At 43.5% G+C, this 22,404-nt stretch overlaps 3 protein-coding genes across 6 annotated transcripts in view; 2 read left to right on the top strand and 1 right to left on the bottom strand.

Annotated features, from left to right (window-relative positions):
• The first annotated feature begins 588 nt into the window (after positions 1-588).
• LOC135093030 (TAR DNA-binding protein 43-like) lies at positions 589-13,349 on the top strand. 4 transcript variants are annotated; one of them, XM_063991890.1, is made up of 5 exons: positions 589-940; positions 5,500-5,669; positions 8,237-8,377; positions 9,056-9,166; positions 9,790-13,349. In XM_063991890.1, the coding sequence occupies exons 1-5, from the start codon at positions 697-699 to the stop codon at positions 10,552-10,554; spliced, it is 1,431 nt and encodes a 476-aa protein (XP_063847960.1). In that variant the 5' UTR covers positions 589-696; the 3' UTR covers positions 10,555-13,349. The 4 variants fall into 4 exon arrangements, with proteins under 4 accessions (XP_063847960.1, XP_063847959.1, XP_063847962.1 ...); XM_063991889.1 differs by having other exon boundaries at positions 8,237-8,395; XM_063991892.1 differs by lacking the exon at positions 9,056-9,166.
• Positions 13,350-14,621: 1,272 nt separating this feature from the next.
• LOC135093031 (heparan sulfate 2-O-sulfotransferase 1-like) lies at positions 14,622-20,476 on the bottom strand. The gene is made up of 9 exons (XM_063991893.1): positions 20,419-20,476; positions 19,085-19,532; positions 18,540-18,671; positions 17,885-18,139; positions 17,398-17,508; positions 16,748-16,893; positions 16,200-16,329; positions 15,500-15,660; positions 14,622-15,359 (listed from the first exon to the last, which is right to left on the bottom strand). Exons 2-9 carry the CDS (start codon positions 19,156-19,158, stop codon positions 15,100-15,102), a joined length of 1,269 nt encoding a protein of 422 aa, XP_063847963.1. The 5' UTR covers positions 19,159-19,532; positions 20,419-20,476; the 3' UTR covers positions 14,622-15,099.
• Positions 16,205-22,404, top strand: part of LOC135093029 (probable E3 ubiquitin-protein ligase HECTD2) — a 29,300-nt gene continuing 23,100 nt past the window's right edge. The window contains exon 1 of the mRNA XM_063991888.1: positions 16,205-16,338. The gene's annotated coding sequence lies outside the window, so the exon portion shown is untranslated. The remainder of the gene's footprint in view (positions 16,339-22,404) is intronic.

The raw sequence follows: 22,404 nt of genomic DNA, 5'->3' as shown, positions 1-22,404 counted from the left end.
GTAAGACTGCAGGTGATTAAAGAAAAAGAGTAGGTAAACATTATATTTACCATGCACTATTAAAGGGTTAAAGGTGGACAGGGTAGATAATTGTAAGAAAAACTACCAAGGATGCATGGATGAACTTAAATTTTATTAATAGTAATTAGAAACATAACAAGGAAAAAAATGTATTACACAATATAAGTAAATACAGATTAGAGAAAGAGAAAATGGATGAAAAATAGTGGGGGAGACTATGAGAAAGTAGAAAATAGTGGATGGTGATAGGGATATTAATAAAAATTCCCTTAGTAGTGAGAATGAAATACTAAAACAAACCAAAAAAATGAAGACAAAAACTCACTATACATTACTATGAGGGGACGAACTTTTAAAAAGGTGGCGAATAGTACAAATGACTAAAGATATATGAAAAAACCTAAACTTTCTTAATACCAAGTTCCAGACAGCAAAACTAACAAAAAAGTAAACAAAAAAATAAACCAAACAAATCAACAAAAGAAAACAAAATAAAAAACCCAAACCATGAAAAGTCAATCATGACAAAGAACCAGAAAACGAGGTGGGCAACGCCAGTGACGTCACGGGGAGGACAGACAGTGGAGCGCGGGGAGGCACGGCAAAGAGACGCGCCGCGGAGGACACACACACCGCAGGAGGACGCTGCACTGAACCTTGGCCGTACACCCCCTAATGGTCAATATGAGCTGCTACATTCAAGTGTGCGAGGACGAGAACGACGAGCCCATTGAGATCCCCACTGAGGATGACAACACCCTGCTTTTGTCAACCCTCGTGGCACAATTTCCCGGTGCGTGTGGCTTGAAGTACCGCCATGCCGAGAGTCGATCTATGAGAGGCGTGAGGCTGGTGGATGGCAGGCTGCACGCTCCGGACGAAGGCTGGAACTATGTATTCTTCTGCGTCTTCCCGAAAGGTGAGGCTTCTTGTTAATAGCGAACGTTGAGCAAGGTTAAGTTGGTACGAGTTTCATATTTAGTAGCCATATTTAAGGTTCAGGCACCGGTTTTATGTGTAATTTTGCATTTGAAGGTCCGTATCCTCGTTTTCTTGCGTTGTCTTCATGGCATCTAGGTTCTGTTGGGTTCTGGCGTGGGTTGGTCTACTTTGGTTCGGTTACGCGACGATGGTGGCCGGTTGTGAGGTTCTGAGGCCGGTTTTGTGGTTATATTAGTGCTCTTGAGGCGTTGAAATCGTTATTTGCGTTATTTTGTTCAGTTTGACGTTGTGTTGAGTTCGTGCGTGAGTTGGTTTGCGTTCGGTTGTTTGGGGTCAGTTGGCAGCCATTTTTTAGGTTTATAAAGTTATTTTTTGCGTTTCCATGCTTTGTTTTAGCTTATTATGTGTGATTTATGCATCTCTATTTTTTTTTCATGTATTTTTCGATATATCAGGGTCTTATTAGGGCTCTGGTTAGGGTTTCTTGCGTATCAGTTCTCTGGTAGTAATAATTCCTTTTGGCTATCTTAGTCTTAACTCGTGGCTTATTTCTCGCCTTCTCGTGTTTCTCGTAAGCTTAGGGTGCATCAGGGTGTCTGCAGGGATGTTTAGGGCCTTTAGGGTTAAGTGGGGTAAGTATGCCGGCCCGCCTGTAGCCACATTTCAGGGTTTCAGGGCTTGCATTTCGGTTTTCTGCGTTTATTTAGTGTTGTTTGTTGTGTTTTGCGTGTGGTTAGGCTTTTAATGTGCTGGGATAAGGAGTGAGGCTGTGTGTGTGTGTATGTGTGTGTGTGTGTGGCTTCCAGTAATTTCCCGATGGGATTTGTGAGTTATTTAGTCATTTTTGTTGTTTCTTTTGTGTAAGGAAGGTTTCTGTTACCAGTTTTTGTGCCTGGTATCTATATTTGTGTTGCAGTGACTTGAGTTGGCCAGTGTTACGGAGTCTGGTGAGATCTGAGGCCATTTACCAGTCTTTCTGTGTTTTTTAGGGAACATTTTCGCCTTCCTAGTGTTCCTCGCGTCCGTCTAGGGTAGAGGTGATGTGTTTCTTGTGAATGTGTGTTTCGGGGATGTGTTGTGTAAGCTGCGGTGTTGAGTGTATTGGGGTGTTTAGGAATGAGGGGCGCTGGTAGCCATTTTGCGTAGTTATTTTAGCTTTCCCGGGGTTTCTCGTACTCCGTGAGGGTTTGAATGGCGCCTTTGTATTATTAGTGTATACGAGATGAGTGGCGATGTGCGTTTTGCTGAGGGATGGGGGGGACTTGCAGGGGTTTTTAGAAGTCTAGCTAGGGTCTGGCAGCCATTATCGCAGTTTTCTCTAGTTCTACCGGTTTTTCCCGCTCCTGACGAAGGGTTGGGGGTGCGGTGGCCAGTGCTGGGTGCCCGTGGTGGCTTCCCGTGATCTCCCAAGCGCGGGTGCTCAGAATCTCCCGGTATCGGCATTTTTTAAGGGAAGGACGTCTGTTGGTAGCCATTTCTCGCCGTATATATTTACTTTACCGGCTTCTCCCGCTGCCGATGAATGTTTGGGCCACGTGTTCAGATGTATTTGATCCGTGGGTTGTGGTGTGCGGCGCTGTGCGGGTGTGGGGGGTGGAATGCGGCAAGAATCGTTGGTGTTATAGCGGTCTGGCGGCGGCCATTACCACTACCAAGATACTGTCCCGCGCATACCTTCAACCGCCAGTGTTTCTCGCCTCCCACGCTGTGTTACGCCACTGTACGCTAACACACTTAGGAAATACGTGGCACTGGTAACCGTACTTGTTCGTAAGCCACGTAGAACACCCGTATCTCGTTAAATATATCAAATTCGGTAGGCCTCGCGCAGCCCCTCTCATTCTATTCATTTCCCGGCCATTTCCTAAGTCGTGGGTGAGCGTGGGGGCCAGTGGGTGACGGGTTGGCTCATCCACACGTGTTCCACCTCACACCGGTGTAGTGGAGGCCCGGGGTGGCGAGGAAAGGCAAAATGAGGGATGGGGGAGGGGGTAATCACACGCCGCCGGGTAGCCACGCCTCTGAGCTCCTGTTGCCGTGGGTTATTATGTAACGCCAACCATCTCCCTTGCTTTCCTATGTCGAGTCGTGTAGGTCCGAGGGGCGCCTTTCCCAGCGGTGCCCTGGGTCATTCATGGGTCTGGCTGCGTGGCGGTGAATGGGGGAGAGGTGCCGGCCGGTATACTGGTTGATGTAGGTCTGGGAGGATGCACCGCGTCTCAACCCCCGGTACCTCCATCTTTCCCCCTCCTCACCCGGCCGGCGCTCACTCTGCCTCCCGCTCTGCCTCTCTCGCCCTTCCTCTCCCTCCCTCTCCCGCCAAGCTGCGTCCCCCTTCCCGCCTCTCCCGCGTGCCCCTCCCAGCTTCTTCTCTCACCCTGGGAGTGACTGCTTACCATTCTCTCAAACTAGTGATGCTTTTTATGTACTTTTTATCGTCAACGTCGCCAAATTGTGCTATTTTTAGTGTTCCCGCTGTGGACGCCGCCGCCGCCGCCGCCGCCATGCCACTGCGCTCTCGCTTGTGTTCGTTAGTTTGTGTGTTTGTGTGTGCGTGTTTGTTGATAAGGTTTGTTCATGGTTGTATATATTTTTCTTTTTCTTTTTTTTTTTTTTACTGAATTTAATGCGAATGAAATTATAATAGCTTGTTTAGTTTATTTCTTTATTTGGTTATTGTATCTTGTTATATATAAAGGCGGTCTTCTTTAGATTGTATAAGTATTCCACTTCATTTATGTCTTATGAAAACGGTTCAGGAAGTGGTGGTGCTGTTAACTGATAGACTCCCATGTGACATTCTTTAATAACACCTGTATTCACTTATCATTCCCTGCTCCCCCCCTGTATCCACCTACCATCCCAGTCCACCTGTCCTATCCACCTGTATCCACCTACCATGCCTGTCCACCTTTGCCCATCTATCCTGTCCATCTGTATCCACTTATCCTGTCCACCTTCATTTAGCATCCCCACCCACCTTTATCCACTTACATCTGTCCACATTCACCTCTTGCTTTGAGTCTTCCTTCTGAATCCACTTGCATCCTGGATACTGTGTGTGTTAGTTACTGATCCTATTCGATAAGTAACTGTCTCTTAATGAAATAGGTCAGGTGAAGGTGAAAGTGTGGCTTGAATCTGTTACTTCTTGTCCTGTCCTTATTACTGGCTTCATAGATCCTGTTTATTTTCTTCTGGTCTTCCTTCTAATGCTGGTGTACCTCCCTGTCTACCTGGTCGCTTAAGCTAAATCTCAGACCTGTGTGTATTTCAAAAGTTGGTGTTGTTAGGGATATGTTTGATAGATTATGCCAAAAAGAAGTTACATTACTGCACTATGGAGGGTAAATTTAGTAGGTTATGTTAAAAAAAAGTCATATTGCACTTTGGAGGATAAATTTAATATATACCAAAAAAAGTCATATTCTCACTGTTGGGGGATACATTTAATAGATTATACCAAAAAAAAAGTCATACTATTGCACTGTGGAGGGTAAATTTAATAGATTATACCAAAGAAGTCATATTCTCACTGTTGGAGGATACATTTAATAGATTACTCCAAAAAAAGTGTTATATTCTTGCTTTGTGGAGTTTGCTGTATGGTTAACTAAGTAAGTTCAGGTTTACAATTACCAACCAATGCCTTATTTGTTAGCCAACCGTCAAGTGAGGATGATTATTTACCCTGGAGTGATTTTGTGGCTCCTATACCAAAGGACTGCCACGTGTAAGCCCGGTCCCTTCTTGCAGCTTCCCTTATTCCTTATGTTCTTATGTTCTTCAATGATCGTTACTCTTAGGATTATTATTTTTCTCCCTGTAGTAAGCCCTGGGTGAACTGGTATCCTTGGCTATCTTATTTCTGGCAATACAGTAAAATTTGGATGGTCATTATGGAGAACGGCCTTACTTCTTCCCCTTTAGAAAGATTCATTACCCAGGCACCGTATATTCACTGCAAAACGCTTGTTACTCTTATACTTTGCTTCCCCTATAGAAAGATCAGTTTCTCGGACACCTTATCCCCTGTACAAAAGGATTCGTTACTCTACGCACATTTTTTTCTGTTAGGTATGCATCACTTGGGATTTCCTCTCCTCCTCTGTATTAAGATTTAGATAACCAGTATTTGCACACCCGTCACTTCTTCCCCATATTGCGAGATGTACTATCACTTGCACAAACCTCAATTTTCCTATATTAAGATTACTCATACCTGCTAATCATCACACACACACACACACACACACACACGGTATTTCTTCCCATACATTAAGATCTAACTAACCATCACTAACACCATTTCACCCCTCCCCTACTGTAAGATCTATCACCCACACCATTTCTCTCCCCTACAGTAAGTTTAACCATCACTCAAACACACACTAACCATCACAAACCCTTCATTTCTTCCCGTACCGTAAAATCTAGCTAATCGTCACACTTGCCCATACACACACACACACGCACACTCACCCGTCACTCACAAACACAACTGTCACTCACGGATGTCATTTCTCTACCCTACAGAAAACAAGCGCAAGAGCGATGACCACCTTGAGAGTTCCATGTCAAAAACCAAACGCATGGAAAGCAAACAAAGGTGCTCTGATCTCATTGTGCTCGGGCTGCCATGGAAGACTACCGAGAAGGAACTGCGCGAGTATTTTGAGCCTTTTGGGGAAGTTCTCATGGCTCAGGTAAGCTTTGGGGACTGGTGTGTGTGTGTGTGTTTGTGTTTGTGTGTTGAGTGTGAGGTTGTGTATTGGGCACTGGTGTGCGTGTGTGTGTGTGTGTGTGTGTGTGTGTGTGTGTGTGTGTGTGTGTGTGTGTGTGTGTGCGCCAAGTTAGTATTGGGTTGTGAAGTGTCATTGGTGCGTCCATTGCATTCATCCACCTCTGTTTTAGAACCAATTCCTTCCTTTCTCTTTCTTAAACCTGGATTTCTCAAGTTTGAATGCATTATTTCTTGTTCTACCCTGAGGTGTGAGTGTGTGGTGCTGTGTGAGGTGGTGTTGAGTAAGCGCTGTGAGTCATGAGTGAGTCTGCTGCTGTGTGGATGTAATTAATACCCTCTAGTTCTTAGATATTTAAAGTAGGAGCAGCAGGTTTTTAAATATTAACCTTCACAGCATTGGCACAAGTGATATGTTTAATGTATTCTCTCTCTCTCTCTCTCTCTCTCTCTCTCTCTCTCTCTCTCTCTCTCTCTCTCTCTCTCTCTCTCTCTCTCTCTCTCTCTCTCTCTCTCTCTCTCTCTCTCTCTCTCTCTCTCTCTCTCTCTCTCTCTCTCTCTCTGTGAAAATGCCACTTGTGTGAGATAATGCTGTAATAGCCAGATGATAACAGAGGAAGTAGAGAGCCAAGTGTGAGGTAAAGCCAGCTGTTTTACCACCCCCATGCTTACTGACCACCCTACCAATGAGTAACAGTCAGAGTACATTAAGCAACATCATAAGGATACAAACTTATAATTGGAGGCGCAAGAGGTGACAGTCTCATTGTAAATATTCAGGACAGAACTCACGGTAACAGGTACAAGCTAGATAAGAGCAGGTTTGTGAAGGAGATTGGTCGGAACTGGTTCACGAAGAGACGGGTGGGTGAGTGGAATTCCTTAGCAGTCGTGTGGTCGCTGCTGACACTAGCTAGTTTGAGAAGGGTAGGTGGGTATGTGGATAGGAAAGGCATTTGGTGATAGGTTTAGTAAAGGAAGGGGCCAGTGATAGGTTTAGTAAAGGAAGAGGCCAGGTAAGGTGATGTGGATAGAGAAGACAGATGGTGATAGGAGGGTTAACTAAGGAAGGGCCCAGATAAGGTGATGTGTGATAGGGAAGACAGGTGGTGATAGGAGGGTTAACTAAGGAAGGGCCCAGATAAGGTGATGTGTGATAGGGAAGACAGTGATAAAGTTAGCAAGAAGTGGAGTATTAATGAGCTGTTCAGTATAAGCCAGCCACCCTTTTGCAATTCTTTATGTATACAATGCTTATGTTGTGTGGACTAATCAGGTTCATAAGGGCTATTTTCCTGCTGAAGGCATAGAATCCTGTCAAACTATCACAGAAATTGAAGATGTCTTTGAAAATCTTAGATCCCAACAATAAATAAGGGCATTTTTCCCTTTGCCGGTGTAGAAATCCTGTTAAACTATCAACATTAAAGACATCCTTGAAAAATAACCAGGTTCTTAAGTATATTTCTAGATATAACACCACCACTTCATAATGTTACAAAAGACTCACCAAAAAATGAAAAACACCAACAAACCTTCATGCGAGTGGTGGGGGCTCATCTGCAAGGCTACGGTGGTGGTGGCAGTGATGGGCAGGTGTAGCATTGTATGTACAGCACACTTAGCGAGCATGCATCACCGTCCTGTTCTTTTATTCCCACCTGTGCAAGTTTAAAGGTCATGGTTGGTTAGGCACCCTTGCTGGCCTGTGCTGTACTGGCTGGGAGGTGTTCGGGTTGGGGGAAGGAGGTGTTCTTTGCTGGACCTGATAGCTGGAGTGTTGGTCTGTATGTGTAAGAGTTAAGATAATGTAAATGATGAGTATAACAAGGTGTAGGTGAAGTAAAGATGAATGATAAGTGTTTTAAGGATAAGTGGTAAGGCAAGATATGGGTGTGTACAGAATGGTTGCAGGATAGTGAGGGTGTGATCATGGGAATGGTATGCAGAGAGCGAGAGTGACGGGTGTTAGGGATGCTATTGATATGCAGTGTGTGTGTGTGTGTGTGTGTGTGTGTGTGTGTGTGTGTGTGTGTGTGTTTGTGTTTGTGTGTGTTTGTGTGGCTGAATGCACTCAAACATCAAGCCTTGTATAGTCTGGTGTATGTGAGGAAATACATAAGATTATTAAGGGTTATACATCCCCTGTCATCATTAGTACCTGTTGAGATAGATGTATATAAATGTATATAAATCACCTATCTTTAGAGTGGGTTAGGTTAAGTTAGATCAACTGAACTAAACTGTCCCTCCCTTAGGTCAGTATATAACTAAACTTGACCTAACTTACCCTATCATAGCTCACCCTTCCATTAGGTCAGTCTAGGTCACATTAATGAAACTCACCTAACCTGTCTTTAACCCAATACTTAGCCAGGTTTGTGTAGGGAAGTCAGCTATATAGGGATGTTAACTGATTTTCTTATAGTGTTATTCTTGAAGCCAGTTGTTTATGTCACTGTTGTTATTGTTATTTAGTTGTGTTATCCTTGCCATGTCCACTAACCAAGGCTCTCTCCCTCTCCCTCACAGGTTAAGAAGGACCCCAAGACCAACCAGAGTAAAGGGTTTGGTTTCATTCGATTTGGCAATTACGAGACTCAGGTGCGCGTCCTCTCCCAGCGGCACATGATTGATGGCCGGCTGTGTGATGTGAAGATTCCCAACTCGAAGGTAACCCACCCTTGTTATGTAAGTCTTGTTCTGTCTGGGTGTTAGAACAGTCAGAAAAAGATGCCATGAATATATTTGTGTATATATCTCTTGATGAAATATTTAACTTTATTATTATTATTCATTATTATTATTATTATTACCTTTCTGATATATGTATGTTGTGATATATTGTGTGTATATATAGGATAAGATATACCCCTCCCCATCCCACCCCCCCTGATATACTTGTATGCCAAAAGGCCAGTGGACTAATAATGTTGATTTCAATATGTAATTGTAAATATTGCATGCCAACTTGATCAGCCAGTCTGGTTTGAGAGGTCAGATGCTGCTGTGGTTGGCTCATTCAGTTTTCTCCATCCTTTGTAGTTGTCATGTATTCCATTTGAAGCCTCTGGATGAGTGCTAATCCAGAAAACAAAATCTGAAAAAAAAAAAAAAAAGAAGTGAAATTATTAGAATCAGTCATCATGCTTCCAAAATCTCAAGACTCATGCCATTGTTGTCAGTGTTCAGTTTTGTTGTCAAGACCAAAATCAGCTTGCCATCCATTCAGTCACTGCTATCATGAGAGAGTCAAGGTGCCTTCACACTAGCACATTTCCTCCAACCATTGCTCATCCAAACGGTTGCTCGTTTCACCAACAACCTCCTGATCCCCTCACATTGGGACAGAGCGCCTCACTGTACGACCAACAGCAACCTTTTGGAGCCAACGAGTTTCAATGGCCGATGGGTTTGGCGTCGCACGCTGATTGGCCAGGCATGGGGAATCTTCCGCCGCGCGTAAGCCACCGTTCATGTTTTAACTATTATGACAATATTATGACTAATAGCATAATGTTGGGGAAAAGGCTACTTTCAACTTAATATCCTTAAAGATTGCACGTCACTCATCAATGACTTCCTAAGAGTTTCTGACGTATCAATGTAGAACCTATCCTATTAATCATTTCATTGCGACCAGAGGTCAACATGTTCTTTCAAATTTTATTCAGCTTTTTTAGTTCTTAGCTTTAATTGAGTATTTAATGACTTATTGATGATACACGAAAAGCTTCTTTGGTGTTTTGGTCCTAGTATGAGCAATGGCTCACCGACTGAACGGTGAGCAAGGCTGATCAACGCTTGCTCATCGCATACCCAACCAACCAAGCAAGCCATGGTTGGTTGGTTGGGGGAAATGTGCCTAGTGTGAAGGCCCCTTCAATCATTTAGCTCAACACTCAATGAGCAGCATTGACCAGTTAGTATTGAAACGATGGCCAACCACATTCTGCCCAGCCTTGTGCCCCGGCCAGTCTAGCTGCCAGTCCCTTGCGCCGGCTGGAGTCGCCAGCTCTCCTGGGGCCGCCTTCACCTTATTGGGCTTCCGGGGTTGTGTGTTACTAACTGGTGTCCCCCTGCAGGAAGGCCAAGTTCAGCAGGTGAACAGCAAGGTGTTCATCGGCCGCTGCACCGAAGACATCACCGCCGACGACCTGCGCGAGTACTTCAGCAAGTTTGGTGAGGTCACCGATGTTTTCATTCCTAAGCCATTCAGGGCCTTTGCCTTTGTCACTTTCCTAGATCCTGAAGTAGCTCAGAATCTGTGTGGGGAGGACCACATAGTGAAGGGCACGTCTGTCCATGTGTCCAACGCCGCGCCCAAGAGTGACCCAAACCGCGGCCCTTTTGGGCGTGGCGGGCGCATGGATGGCCGTTATGGGCAGTACGGCAGTTATGGTGGGGGTATGAACAATGGGGGAAGCTGGAATCAGGGGGGGAGTCGGGACATGCCCAACCTGGCTGCTCTTGGCACGTCCCTGGGGCTGGGGTCGGGTCAGGGGGGGCAGGGCAGTGGGCAGAATGTCAACCCTCTCAATATGGGGGCGCTGACTATGCCCATGCTGGCAGCTCTCAGTCAGGCCAGCTGGGGGCTTCTGGGGAACCTTCAGCAGCAGAACCAGGACGGGACTCAGGCTCCGGGGTACAGCCAGGGGGGGCAGCCGAGCCAGGGGGGTCCCCCGAGCAACCCTCCTCCAGTTAACCAGACTGGAGGTGGAGGAGGAGGTAGTCATGGTAGCTGGGGCACTGGGGGCTCCAGTGGGGGGAGCTGGGGTGATGGCAGTCAGGGGGGGTCTTGGGGGCCTTCTCAGGGGGGCCGTGACAAGTACAACAGGTATGATATGTAAGAGAGAGATGACAGATGTACGGCAGACCTGGATGGGTGAGGAGTGGATGATGACACCAGGCCATGAACAAGTAGTAGTTGAAGAATGATGATGGTGATGTCAGAATGTTTACATCCATTTTTGAGTGTGCTGAATATTATAATCTTAGCGGCCTGCAAAGGCAGAGGGGGTGGCTCAGGGGTGTTATGTGTGTGTGGTCATGTCAACACTCCCTCTTCCCTTGTCTCAAGCATGCTCCATAGACTTAGCATAGTATTCACTTTAACTATAATAATATTCACGCTTAGTGTGTATCATTTGGTGTGGTGGTCATGTATGGGTGGGTGTAGCCTCGAGTGTTGCAGCCGTAGCGGAACACATGGTATGATTGTACGAGCGCTCCTCTCGCTGTGTGTAGCCTCCCGGGGCAGGCCCGAGTGTGGCTCCTGCCCCCAGGAAAGTGACCGGGCGTGTGTGACAGCTCCATTGTACTGAGAGTGGTATGGACGTGTGGATGGCAGAGCTTGCCAATGCCAGGGTTGTGCAAAAAGTTTGGTTAAGTGGGTGTGGAAGTCTCAGTCGCGTGAGAGAGAGCCTCCCCGCTCTTAGGGAAGCGTAACGGCGCCGCCCTTACGCTCCCCTGACGCGCGGGGAGGGCTGAGGCAACAATCAGTACCATGAGCCTGGCTCCATACCGTTCTCATGAAATGCTGTTATAAATGTTACAGTTGACAGTTGATTTTTTCCAACCTGCTTCATGACACCAATGTAATCTAAGGTCACACTTTCTTGCTTTTTCCCCCCCAAATAGTGTAGCTGTTCGCCCTATGTGAACAGTGTGGAACCAGGAGTCTTGTATATAGTGTGTTTGTTTACTGCAAAATGGTGAGAGGTTCGTGATTCCCGGTACGACGTGCGTGCTCCCACGGCCGTCCCGCCTGGCCACAGGGGACGGCCGCGCGGAGGGACTGAGTGCACCTGGAATTGCTTGCTGCTTCACTTAGTTATTATCATGTTTCTCACTCTAATCACAGACTCGATATTTGCCAGTGTGAGGTGTGACCGAGGAAGCCCTGAGTGTGTAGACTAGGAAGGCCAAGCTGTGAGTGTGTGTCATGCTACAAATTGATATATTTTGGAAGTCGTGTATGAGCATTGGCCTCTATTTTAATACTTCGAGTGCATCTGTTTATGGTAACCAAAAAGTGCATGAGTCTCATTGGTCTAGTGTAGACTCTTGCCCCTTTAACACCCTGCTCAACAGATCTTATTGCTTAGCATTCTGTCTCTGAGCACTACTGCACAAGTCTTTTTCCTTCAATTCTTGTCTAGGAAAGTATAAGAGGTGGAAGTGTATTGCCGATGAATTTGAGTTGTGTAAAAATTGTGTGAAAGGAAGAGATTTCAGTCTTAAAAGCTTTGGGCAAAAATGTGTTCATGGCAATAAACCTCTTGCTTTACATTACAAATACATATTCTGGGGAAGGGGCAATTATTACCTTGACCTCACCTGACCTCACCTCTCAGTGTTGCCGAGGTCACTGACCTGGGAATCACAGTACAAAGTCTGTGTGTTGAGCATGGTGGTCAGAAGCGGGCAGGCGGAGGCAGGAAGGCTTGTCAGTATATTGTTCTATGCTGAATCTTCTCAGAGTGGAAGACTTGCCCTTGTGGCTTGTCCAATGTGGCATTTATGATTTATGAAGTAAGATGCAGTGCTGGTATTCTTCTTTAACAATGGAAGTGTGTTTTGTTCCATGTTTTCTTTGGTATTAATAATTGTTCATTGGATTTGTAGTAGTAGTAGTGAGGCGACAGCGCCGCCAGCCTTCCTGCTCTCCTCTGACCCGCCGTTGAAAGGAGGTGTGACAGAGCCATGTAAGATTTAACAAGCAGGCCTTGTGTTAACCACAAGCTTTCTCAGTCATAAATGAAAGAATTCTGATTTTAGTTTTTTGGCATGAGTGTATTTCTGTACGGTTGATAAGGAATAGTCTCACAAATTATAAGACATTGTTTTTTTCCTTCCATTCATTTCACCCAAGATATCAATAACATTTATGTAGATTTCACTCATATACGAGGTGTACATGACTCCATACAGGCCCTTTATTAAAAGTGTGTGCTGTGAGTTTCTAAATATTAAATTGTAGGAAGGTACAAAAGTGCGTGTCCTGCCAGTGGGTGGCCGAGTGGTGTGTGTGACGACAGGAGCTGGTCTGGTGGATGCGTTGCACTATACCTTTCCCTTGGCGTGATCTGGATGTTTCTCAGTAGTAGTTCATTAAAAAAAAAAAGCCACACCATTAAATTTAGTACCATCTTCCCTGGGACACCTTTGTCAGTCAGTGTGGATGTCACCTTAGGCTTCGTTATCAAAACTAAAGTTACTACAGGGATAGCGCGCGCGTCACTTAGAACGAGAGAAGGCAAACAGCTCAGTGGTAGGTAGCGACGGTAGGGCCAAGGTAGATAAGGGTTGGGGAGAGACACATGACTGGTATGTGCATGTACTGGAAGAAAGATGTGACTGATACCCTGAGATGTGCAGATGGAGAAAGCTTGAGATGTGCTGGTTGTGGTGGTGGTGGCGGGTACATGAGTGGTGACAGCTGGTGTGCATCGCGGTGGATCCAGGGATGTGCGTGAGGTGAACGACCGTGTCTCGCGAGCTGGATGATGTTTCGGATGGTGGTGATGGTGGTGGTGGTAGTGGAGAGTTGATGGTATATGTGAGTCTACCGTTGTCCTTCTGGTGTGTGTGTGTGTGGCTGTACTACTAGCGTGCTCTGTCTTAATAAAGGATTCACAGCTACTGTTAATGTTTTCTTACCTTACCTGTTCGCACTAAGGCCCACGTTCTTGTTTTGAGCATTTTGTCGTGTTTTTTAACTGGCTGTTGGCAAAGATGTGGATTTTCAAGGATATTTTCAGGGTGTTTTATATTCTAGTAAAGGTTTAATAGACTGCATCAGAGGAAAAACACCCTTGAGAACCTGACAAACCCCACTGGCTTTTAATAGTAGCCCTGAAAGCTTTAATCATTTCAGAATAGTGGGCCTTAGTCACCGTAGGACATCACTTGCTGGTTGGGGATGTGACAAGGAGACTGATGAAGTGTCCTCTAGCATAATGAAAGTTATCTCAAGGATCTAATGGTTTGTTAAGTTGAGTTGATTAGATGAAGGCAAAGCTCATTAATACTAGTTAGGTGAAATTAGAACTTGGTCACCTGAATGTCAATATGAAAAGGTGAACAGATGCTTTAGTTAGAGAGATTATTGCTGTACTAAAGGTGATGAAGAGGTAATGATGGCGTACTTAGGAGTTTAAAAAGTTGTTGTAGAGATGAAAAGATCCTGATAGGGAGGGTAGAGAGGTCAACTAATGCTGTGGTTAGAGGGAAATCGATCTAGTGATGTGAAAATATATGCCATGGTGAAGGAACAAGATGCTGTGGTGGAGAACAAGGTGATGCTGTCGTGGAGAGAACAAGAGGTGATGCTGTGGCTGTGAGAGGAGGAACAAGGTGGTGCTCTGGCTGTGAGAGGAGGAACAAGAGGTGATACTGTGGCTGTGAGAGGAGGAACAAGGTGATGCTCTGGCTGTGAGAGGAGGAACAAGGTGATGCTCTGGCTGTGAGAGGAGGAACAAGAGGTGATGCTGTGGCTGTGAAGAGGAGGAACAAGATGTTCTGGATGAGAGGAGGAACGAGGTGATGCTGTGGCTTTGTGAGGAGTAACAAGAGGTGATGCTGTGGCTGTGAGAGGAAGTACAAGAAGTGATGCTGTGGCTGTGTGAGGAGGAATAACAGGTGATGCTGTGGCTGTGAGAGGAGGAGCAAGGTGATGCTGTGGCTGTGAGAGGAAGAACAAGAGGTGATGCTGTGGCTGAGAGGAGGAACAAGAGGTGATGCTGTGGCTGAGAGAAGGAACAAGAGGTGATGCTGTGGCTGTGAGAGGAAGAACAAGAGGTGATGCTGTGGCTGTGAGAGGAGGAACAAGGTGGTGTGGCTGTGAGAGGAGGAACAATAGGTGATGCTGTGGCTGAGAAGAGAGAACAACACTGATTAAGGTTTGTTTAGTTAAATTCTTTCACCTTCAATTTATTCCTTTTTCTTTTTAAGCTTGTTTAATGTGTTTCCTTGTGTCCCTCCTTGGGTAATTAATCACATTATTAATCTATTCTCTTTTATTATTACAAGTACCAGTGTGTGTGTGTGTGTGTGTGTGTGTATGTGTGTGATGGGTTCTTATAAATTTGTGGTGCGTGGGGTGATTATTATTATTATTATTATTATTATTATTATTATTATTATTATTATTATTATTATTCATACGAAATAGGTAGTTTGCGGTGGTATTAAATAGGTAATGGTGATGCTGCTGCTACTAGTACTACTACTACTACTACTATTACTACTTCAATTCCCTAAAAAAAAAAATAAATAAATAAAAATAACAATAAACAAAACATTTACCAAACAATAAATAAAAACAACAAACCCCGCCCCCCAAAAGAATAAATTACAAAAACAATAATAAATAAATAAATAAATAAACAAGTCTAAATATCACGCGCTAGATCATTTTGTACCCTATCCCAGATCCCCCACATGGGCACCTGGGACGGCTTGGTGGGGAGGAGCGTGGTGGGGCGGCCGAGCACTTCTGCAAGGCTCTGGTGCTGCAAGTGTAGGCGCTGTTGCAGAAACTCGTACAGCTCAAATTCAAGGGCCAGTCTCTCTTTCAGGAATTTCTTCACCTCGTCTTGTATTGCCTTGTACTTCTTCGGGTTCTTGTTGAGGTACCGCTGGCTGGCGAACTCTGTGGGTGAGGGTCAGGTGTGTGTTAGAAGTGTGGGTGAAGATGTTACGTGTTCGTGTGTGGGTGAAAGTGTTAATAAATGGAAAGATGACGGTGTTTGTGGGTGTCAGGTTTGCTCTCTTTCTCTCTCTCTCTCTCACCGTCACTCCAGTAACGTTGGCGTGCCCCGCGGAAGAAGAGAGGCAGGTAATGTTCGAGCACAGCCAGGGTCGTATTCCAGTGCTCCGTCAGCCCCACTACTGAATACTCAAACTCTGCATTGTACTTCGCCTTCTGCAGTGCCCACTTGTCACCCACGCGCCTGTACAGAGGATTGTGGGAGTTATGGGTGGGTTTTTGGGTGTTCAGGGGAGTTTGTAAGGGGGTATTTGATAGGCTATAAATATATAAGTATGTTATGTATGGTTCATAAGGGGATTTGTATATGGTTTGGGATTTTTAAAGGTTTTCGAGATTTTATAAAGGGATCTTGGGAGTTTCTAAGATTTACGTGGGTTTTGATAATTCATATGGAGGTTTACGTTGCATTTGTAGTTTTGTAAAGGGAATTGTGATTTATAAGGTGAATTTAGAGTTTAAAAGGGGATTTTGAGTTTATAAGGGAATCTAGTGAATTTAAAATAGATTCCGATGATTTATAAGGGGATTTCGAGTGTTTATAAGGGGATTAGAAAATTTATAAGGGAGTTTAGTGTTAATAAGGGAATCTCGAGAGTTTATAAGAGAATTTAGAGTTTATAAAGGGGATTTTGAGAGTTTATAAGGGAATCTAGTGAATTTAAAAAGGATTCCGATCATTTATAAGGGGATTTCGAGTTAACAAAGATAAAATACACTTACAGACACTGCTCGTGCTGACCACACAGAAAGGGGATGGCAGAGGTGAAGTCCCGCGCCCCGTCCCTGAGGTCACACTCCAGGTCACCCTCCGCTACACACTGGTCCAGCTTTCGCCAGTACCACACGCGGCCTGTCACGGGTAATGGGTGACCTTGAATGACTAAAACGGTAATAATGATGATAATGATAATAATAACAGCAACTAAATGGAACAGGCCTACGCTGGGTCACAGTGGGGGAAGGTCAAAGGTTATTTTAAGGGTCATGTGTTGTGTTTGGTTATGTTTGTTCTTCTGTTTGTTTTGTTTTCTTGTTATTGATTTTTTTCTTTTTTATTTATTTATTTATTTATTTTTTGTCTAGCTTTCTTTTCTTCCTTTCTTTCGTTCTTTCTTCTTTTACTCCTATCTTATTTATTTATTCCTTCCTTCCTTCCTACCAACCTTCCTTTTTTTTTTTTTCTTCCAACCACCACCACCACTACCACCACCACCACCACTACCACCACCACCACTCCCTCCTCCTCCTCCTCCTCCTCCTCCACTTACCACTCCCCGGTGTTTTCCTCTCACGTGCACTCATCTCCAACTTAACCCTTTCGATGTCCACCCTCTTGAACCGGAAGTAAGAGGCGTATTTCTCCACGGGGTCACGAACCAAGGTCACGAAGGCTGGGCGCATAGTCACGTACCGGCTAGCCAAGGGGAGGTCAGGTCAGGTCAGGTCAAGTTAGTAGATCGTTTTCTTTTTTGTTTGTTTATATATTTTGTTGTTTGTTTATTTATTCTATTTGTTTGTTTATTTGACTTATTAATTTAGCTGTTTATTTGTTTTGTTTGTTTTTATTTGTGTTTTGATTACTTTGCGCGGGTTTTCAGAGAGAGAGAGAGAGAGAGAGAGAGAGAGAGAGAGAGAGAGAGAGAGAGAGAGAGAGAGAGAGAGGAAGTGAGAAAGTGAGAAAGTATGTGTGTGTGTGTGTGTGTGTGTGTGTGTGTTTCTCTCTCACTCTATTAAAAAGAGAAACACGCTTTTAAAAGGCTCTAATCGAAGTGACACAGTTTTTTAACGGTGTCTTCACAGTTCTAATGACAGATTAACAACATTTCTTCATTACTGATAGGAAAAACACCCTTGAAAACCCTGCTAATCATCCTTATGGCTTTGAGAAACTCCCCCTTGAGGAACTCCCCTTTCTTACCTCCTGTGCTGGGTGAAGTTAATGAACATGGAGAAGCGGTCGTAACTTTTGGGCCAGAAATTATATTCAAACCACGTGCCCAGACTGCGCTGCTCCTCCTCCGTCATTAGCCTGTGGGTGGAAGGTGAGAGAGAGAGTGAGAGGTGAGGGAGAGGGAGAGGGAGAGGGAGGGACAGGTGAGGGACAGACTAAGGGACTAAAGGGAGAGAAAGGAAAGGAGGTGAGGAAAGGAGAGAGAGAGAGAGAGAGAGAGAGAGAGAGAGAGAGAGAGAGAGAGAGAGAGAGAGAGAGAGAGAGAGAGAGAGAGAGAGAGAGAGAACAATAATTAAACTACTACTACTACTACTACTACTAGAACTACTACTACTACTACTACTACTACTACTACTACTACTACAACTACTACTACTACTACTACTAGAACTACTACTACTACTACTACTACAACAACAACTACTACTACTACTACTACCACCACCACCACTACCTTTGCCACGGCGTCCTGTACACATGCTCCTGGTGTTGGTAGTTTAAATCGGGACCCAAACTCTTCATAAGTGACACGAGGGTCTGGCCGGCTGTGCGAGGAATCCGATTGAAAAACAGCCATATCGTATCCGGAGTCCGGTTGGTGGATGATGGGTGGATGGTCGTGGTGTTGAGGCGTGAAAGTACCTCCTGCTTTTCCCTCCACCCTGGCTCCTCTGTGGTGGTGGTGGTGGTGGTAGTGGGGTGCTTGTGTCTACCGGGGAAGTGACGAGATGGTTAGTAAGTGTGGATGATCTTTTCGGGTGTTTTGGGGTGTTTTGGGTGTGTTTTTGGTGTTTTGGTGTGTTTTTGGTGTTTTGAGTGTGTTTTGGTGTGTTTTGGTGTGTTTTTGGTGTTTTGAGTGTGTTTTGGAGTGTTTGGGTGTGTTTTGAGTGTGTTTTGGAGTGTTTGGGTGTGTTTTGAGTGTGTTTTGGAGTGTTTGGGTGTGTTTTGAGTGTGTTTTGGAGTGTTTGGGTGTGTTTTTTTGGTGTGTTTTGGTGTGTTTCGGGATGTTTTGATGTTTTCTCGTTAATCTCTCTCTCTCTCTCTCTCTCTCTCTCTCTCTCTCTCTCTCTCTCTCTCTCTCTCTCTCTCTCTCTCTCTCTCTCTCTCACCTGGGCGGCGCGTCATCGTAATTAGCATAGTCGTTGTAATCCATGTAGTCTTGTTTGGCGTCATGCACGTGTAGCAGCAGCATCACTACGTACACCTTGAGAGCCACGACACACGCGATGTAAGGCACGTACCTGTGGGGGGCGTGGGAGGGGTAGAGAGGGGGGTATTGGAGGTGGGAGGGATGGACGGTGGGAGGGGGACGAGAGGAGGGAAGGGAAGGTAAGGGTTAAAATGTACGTTATTTATTTATTTTTTTGTTGTTTTATTTGTTTTTTTTATTTACATCGTTCTTATTATCATGTTTCTCCTTTTTTTCGTTTTTTTCTTTGTTTTTCTTCTTGTTCTTGTTTGTTTCTTCTTCATATCTTTTTTTTTTTATTGCAACAACAACAACAACAATAACAACCACCACTACCACCATCACCACCACCATACCACATCATTCTAAGCACACACACACACACACACACACACACACACACACACACCAAGAAATTAAAACTACTACTACTACTACTACTACTGCTGCTAAAACAAGCATTACCTGACGAGGCCAAGTAGCGTGGCCGTCTCCTCCCTGTTCCTCCACCTCCTGAGCAGCAGCCTCCACCTTCCCATTCCACTTGTGTCTTGGAGAACCTTGGTGGACAACTTGGTGACCTTAAAAACTCGTGGTTATCCTTAAAATTGACTAGGTTTTCTTAGTGTCTCCGTTTTCTTTGGTACGCGGAATCGTTTTTTTGCTTTTGTGTTTTAGCTTAGATTTTTTTTTTCAGTTTCCAGTTTTCTTATTTTTTCTTATTTTCTCTTTTTTCTTCTTATTCGTCCTTTTTTTTAAAGTATGTACTGTTTTTATTTTATCTATTTTCTTGTTTATCTTAAAGTTTCCCGTAAATTTTCTTTGGTTTATGTATTTTTTTATTTACTCAGTTATTTATTTTTTTTCATTGTTTAAGTGTTTCTTTTCTATAGCTTGTTTATACGTCCATTTTCTGTAATATAAAGAATTTTTGTTTATTGTGAAGTGGCCCCTTAAATTTCCACTTAGTTTTCTGTCTTTACGTTGTTTTTTTTTTTTTACTTAAATTTTCACTTTCTTATGGCGTGATATTTCTGCTCTTTTCTATTATCCTCCAAATTTTCTATAATATATATACATTTTCCTTCGTTATTGTGAAGTTTACCTTAAAAATTATCTCGTTTTCTTTTCGTGACTCGTTTTCTGGACTGGTTGGTGTTCAGTTCAATTTTCCCGTTGAGGTGTGCCGCGGTGAAGGTAAATCACAGACATTTATTAAAATTTTGTGGCTTTTTAGGTTCACATAGGTAGTCTTGATTTCTTATGAACTTCTCTATCTTTTCTTTAATTTTCTTATGTTTATTTTTTCGAGTATAAATTGCTCCAGCTGAAGTTAGGATAGTATTAACTCTTATGATAAATGTTTTGAAATTTAAGATACATTTATTAGTTATTTATTATTATTTATTACTGTTTGCCCTTATACTATCAGTTAATTTATTATTATTATTGTTATTATTATTATACATTGACACTCGTAAGGTTAGTATTAATAAGTGTATATTACTGATGTACGTATCTCGCACACACACACGCACACACACACACACACACACACAGTTTTATAAGTTATTCCAGTCACACTATTTTTTTTTTCTATATATATTTCTTTTCACTTATTGAATGAGCTCACAAACATCTTCCTTCCATCTTTTTCTTTCATTTCTTCTCTTCAGTCATTTTCTCTCAACTTCATTCTGATCCGTTTTCTTTTTTTTTATTTGTTCGTTTGAATTTCCAGACTGCACTACTACGACTACTACTACTACTACTACTACTACTACTACTACTATTACTACTTCTCTTGTGATAGGTAAAGCTGTACCGACTTCACACCCACAACACACTAGCGGTAACTGAAGTGTGTGTGTGTGTGTGTGTGTGTGTGTGGCAGCGCTGCACAAGAGGGGTGTGCGGGTGCCAGCTTCTCTTTTTTTGTTATTTTCTCGTTTTCTTTTCATTATTTTGGTGTTTTGGTGTTTAAGTGTGTGTGTGTGTGTGTGTGTGTTTTGTTTTCTTCTTGCTCTTCCTTCTATTGTAAGTATTGCACCTCCTCCTCCTCCTCCTCCTCTTCCTCCTCTTCTTTTTCTCACTCCTCCTCCTCTTCTTTTTTCTCACTCCTCCTCCTCCTCCTCCTCCTCCTCCTCCGGGGTGTTTACGGGACTTGAGCAAAGGAATATGACTTTTGCTCCTCCTCCTCCTCCTCTTGTTGTTGTTGTTGATAGATAGATAGACAAAGATAGATTGAGAGAAAGTTTACGCTACCGTTGTTTTAAAATAGAGAAGAACTACACTAGAAAGATAAATGTTTTTTTTTTTTGTTTTGACTGACTGTTGATTGACTGGTGGAAAATTGTCTTCCTAAAAAAAAAAAAAAAAAAAAAAAGAAAATTAATTGATTGACTGACTGATTGACTGACTGACTGATAGACTGATTGACTGATTGACTGACCGGATTGATCTAACTGAACTGACGCGCGGAACTACAATCTGTTCGTTAACCCCGCTCGCCCACGTGTGTCATCTGCAGAGTCACTTCGCGGTGTGTGTGTGTGTGTGTATGTGTGTGTGTGTGTGTAATGTTTTCCGTGAAGACATAAAATGCATTCTTATTTTTTCTCTCTTTTTCTTTTTTTTTTTTTTTTTTCTCTCTCTCTCTCTCTCTCTCTCTCTCTCTCTCTCTCTCTCTCTCTCTCTCTCTCTCTCTCTCTCTAATAGTGTTGTAGTTCACCTTTGTGTACTACTACTACTACTACTACTACTACTACTACTAGTACCATTCCTCCTCCTCCTCCTCCTCCTCCACCAGCACCAGCACCACCACCACCGTTATTATCACCACCAGTGCTAATAGCGAGAATCACGAGTCACAAGGAGGAACGAGGGTGTTTTTAGATGTTAACGGCGTGAGGTGGTTACTGTAGTTTGGGTTGAACGACCAGGAGGAGGAGGTGGTGGTGGTGGTGGTGGAGGTGGAGTTTTTATTAGTTATAGTATTGGAGGTGGTGGTGGTGGTGGTGGTGGTAGTAATGAATTCACGTGTGTGGTGATACTACTACTACTACTACTACTGCTACTACTACTATTGCAAATACATGAAATATCCATAAATATTTTCCAGTTGTTCACGTAAAAAATGAAAAATGAAGAAAAAATATAAAAGAAAAGCGATAAAATGATAAAACTTTGATATATTTTCAAATTCTGCATCTTTTTTTAAATTTCGGCTTAAAAAAAACACATTCCAGCTTTACTAATCCCGTACAAAATAACAAACAAACAAATAAACAAACGAACAAAAGAACAAAATCTAACTAACTTAAGCGAAGAAAATTAGGGTAAAAATTTATTAACAATTTTGAGCCGAAGTGGAAGTCTCGCCGAATCTGCATATTGATACCAAGAGTTACATAACGCATCCTTTCTCACCTCCGTTTTCTTTTTTCCACGCTATGCCAAACTCTTCTAAATTGCCTTCCTGCCTTGTATTGTTCCGTTTTCTAACCTTGTATTAATGTATTTTTTATGTTATCGTGTGTATTTGATTTATTTGTTTATTTTGTTCGTTTATTTCATTGTTTTATTTTATATTTTTTGTTTATGAGGGGAGAATTTAATGTTAGGTTACGGTAAGGTTGAATTTAATGGAGTTATCCTTACCTGTCCTTACCTGTCTCTCTCTCTCTCTCTCTCTCTCTCTCTCTCTCTCTCTCTCTCTCTCTCTCTCTCTCTCTCTCTCTCTCTTGGCTCCACCCCTTTCTTCCCCTCCCTTCACTTACTCCCCT

Source organism: Scylla paramamosain, chromosome 41, assembly GCF_035594125.1.
Source record: "Scylla paramamosain isolate STU-SP2022 chromosome 41, ASM3559412v1, whole genome shotgun sequence".
In the NCBI taxonomy this organism is placed as follows: Eukaryota; Metazoa; Arthropoda; class Malacostraca; order Decapoda; family Portunidae; genus Scylla; species Scylla paramamosain.
Note: the sequence above shows the minus strand (reverse complement) of the source record. Positions and strands in the feature narration are given on the sequence as shown.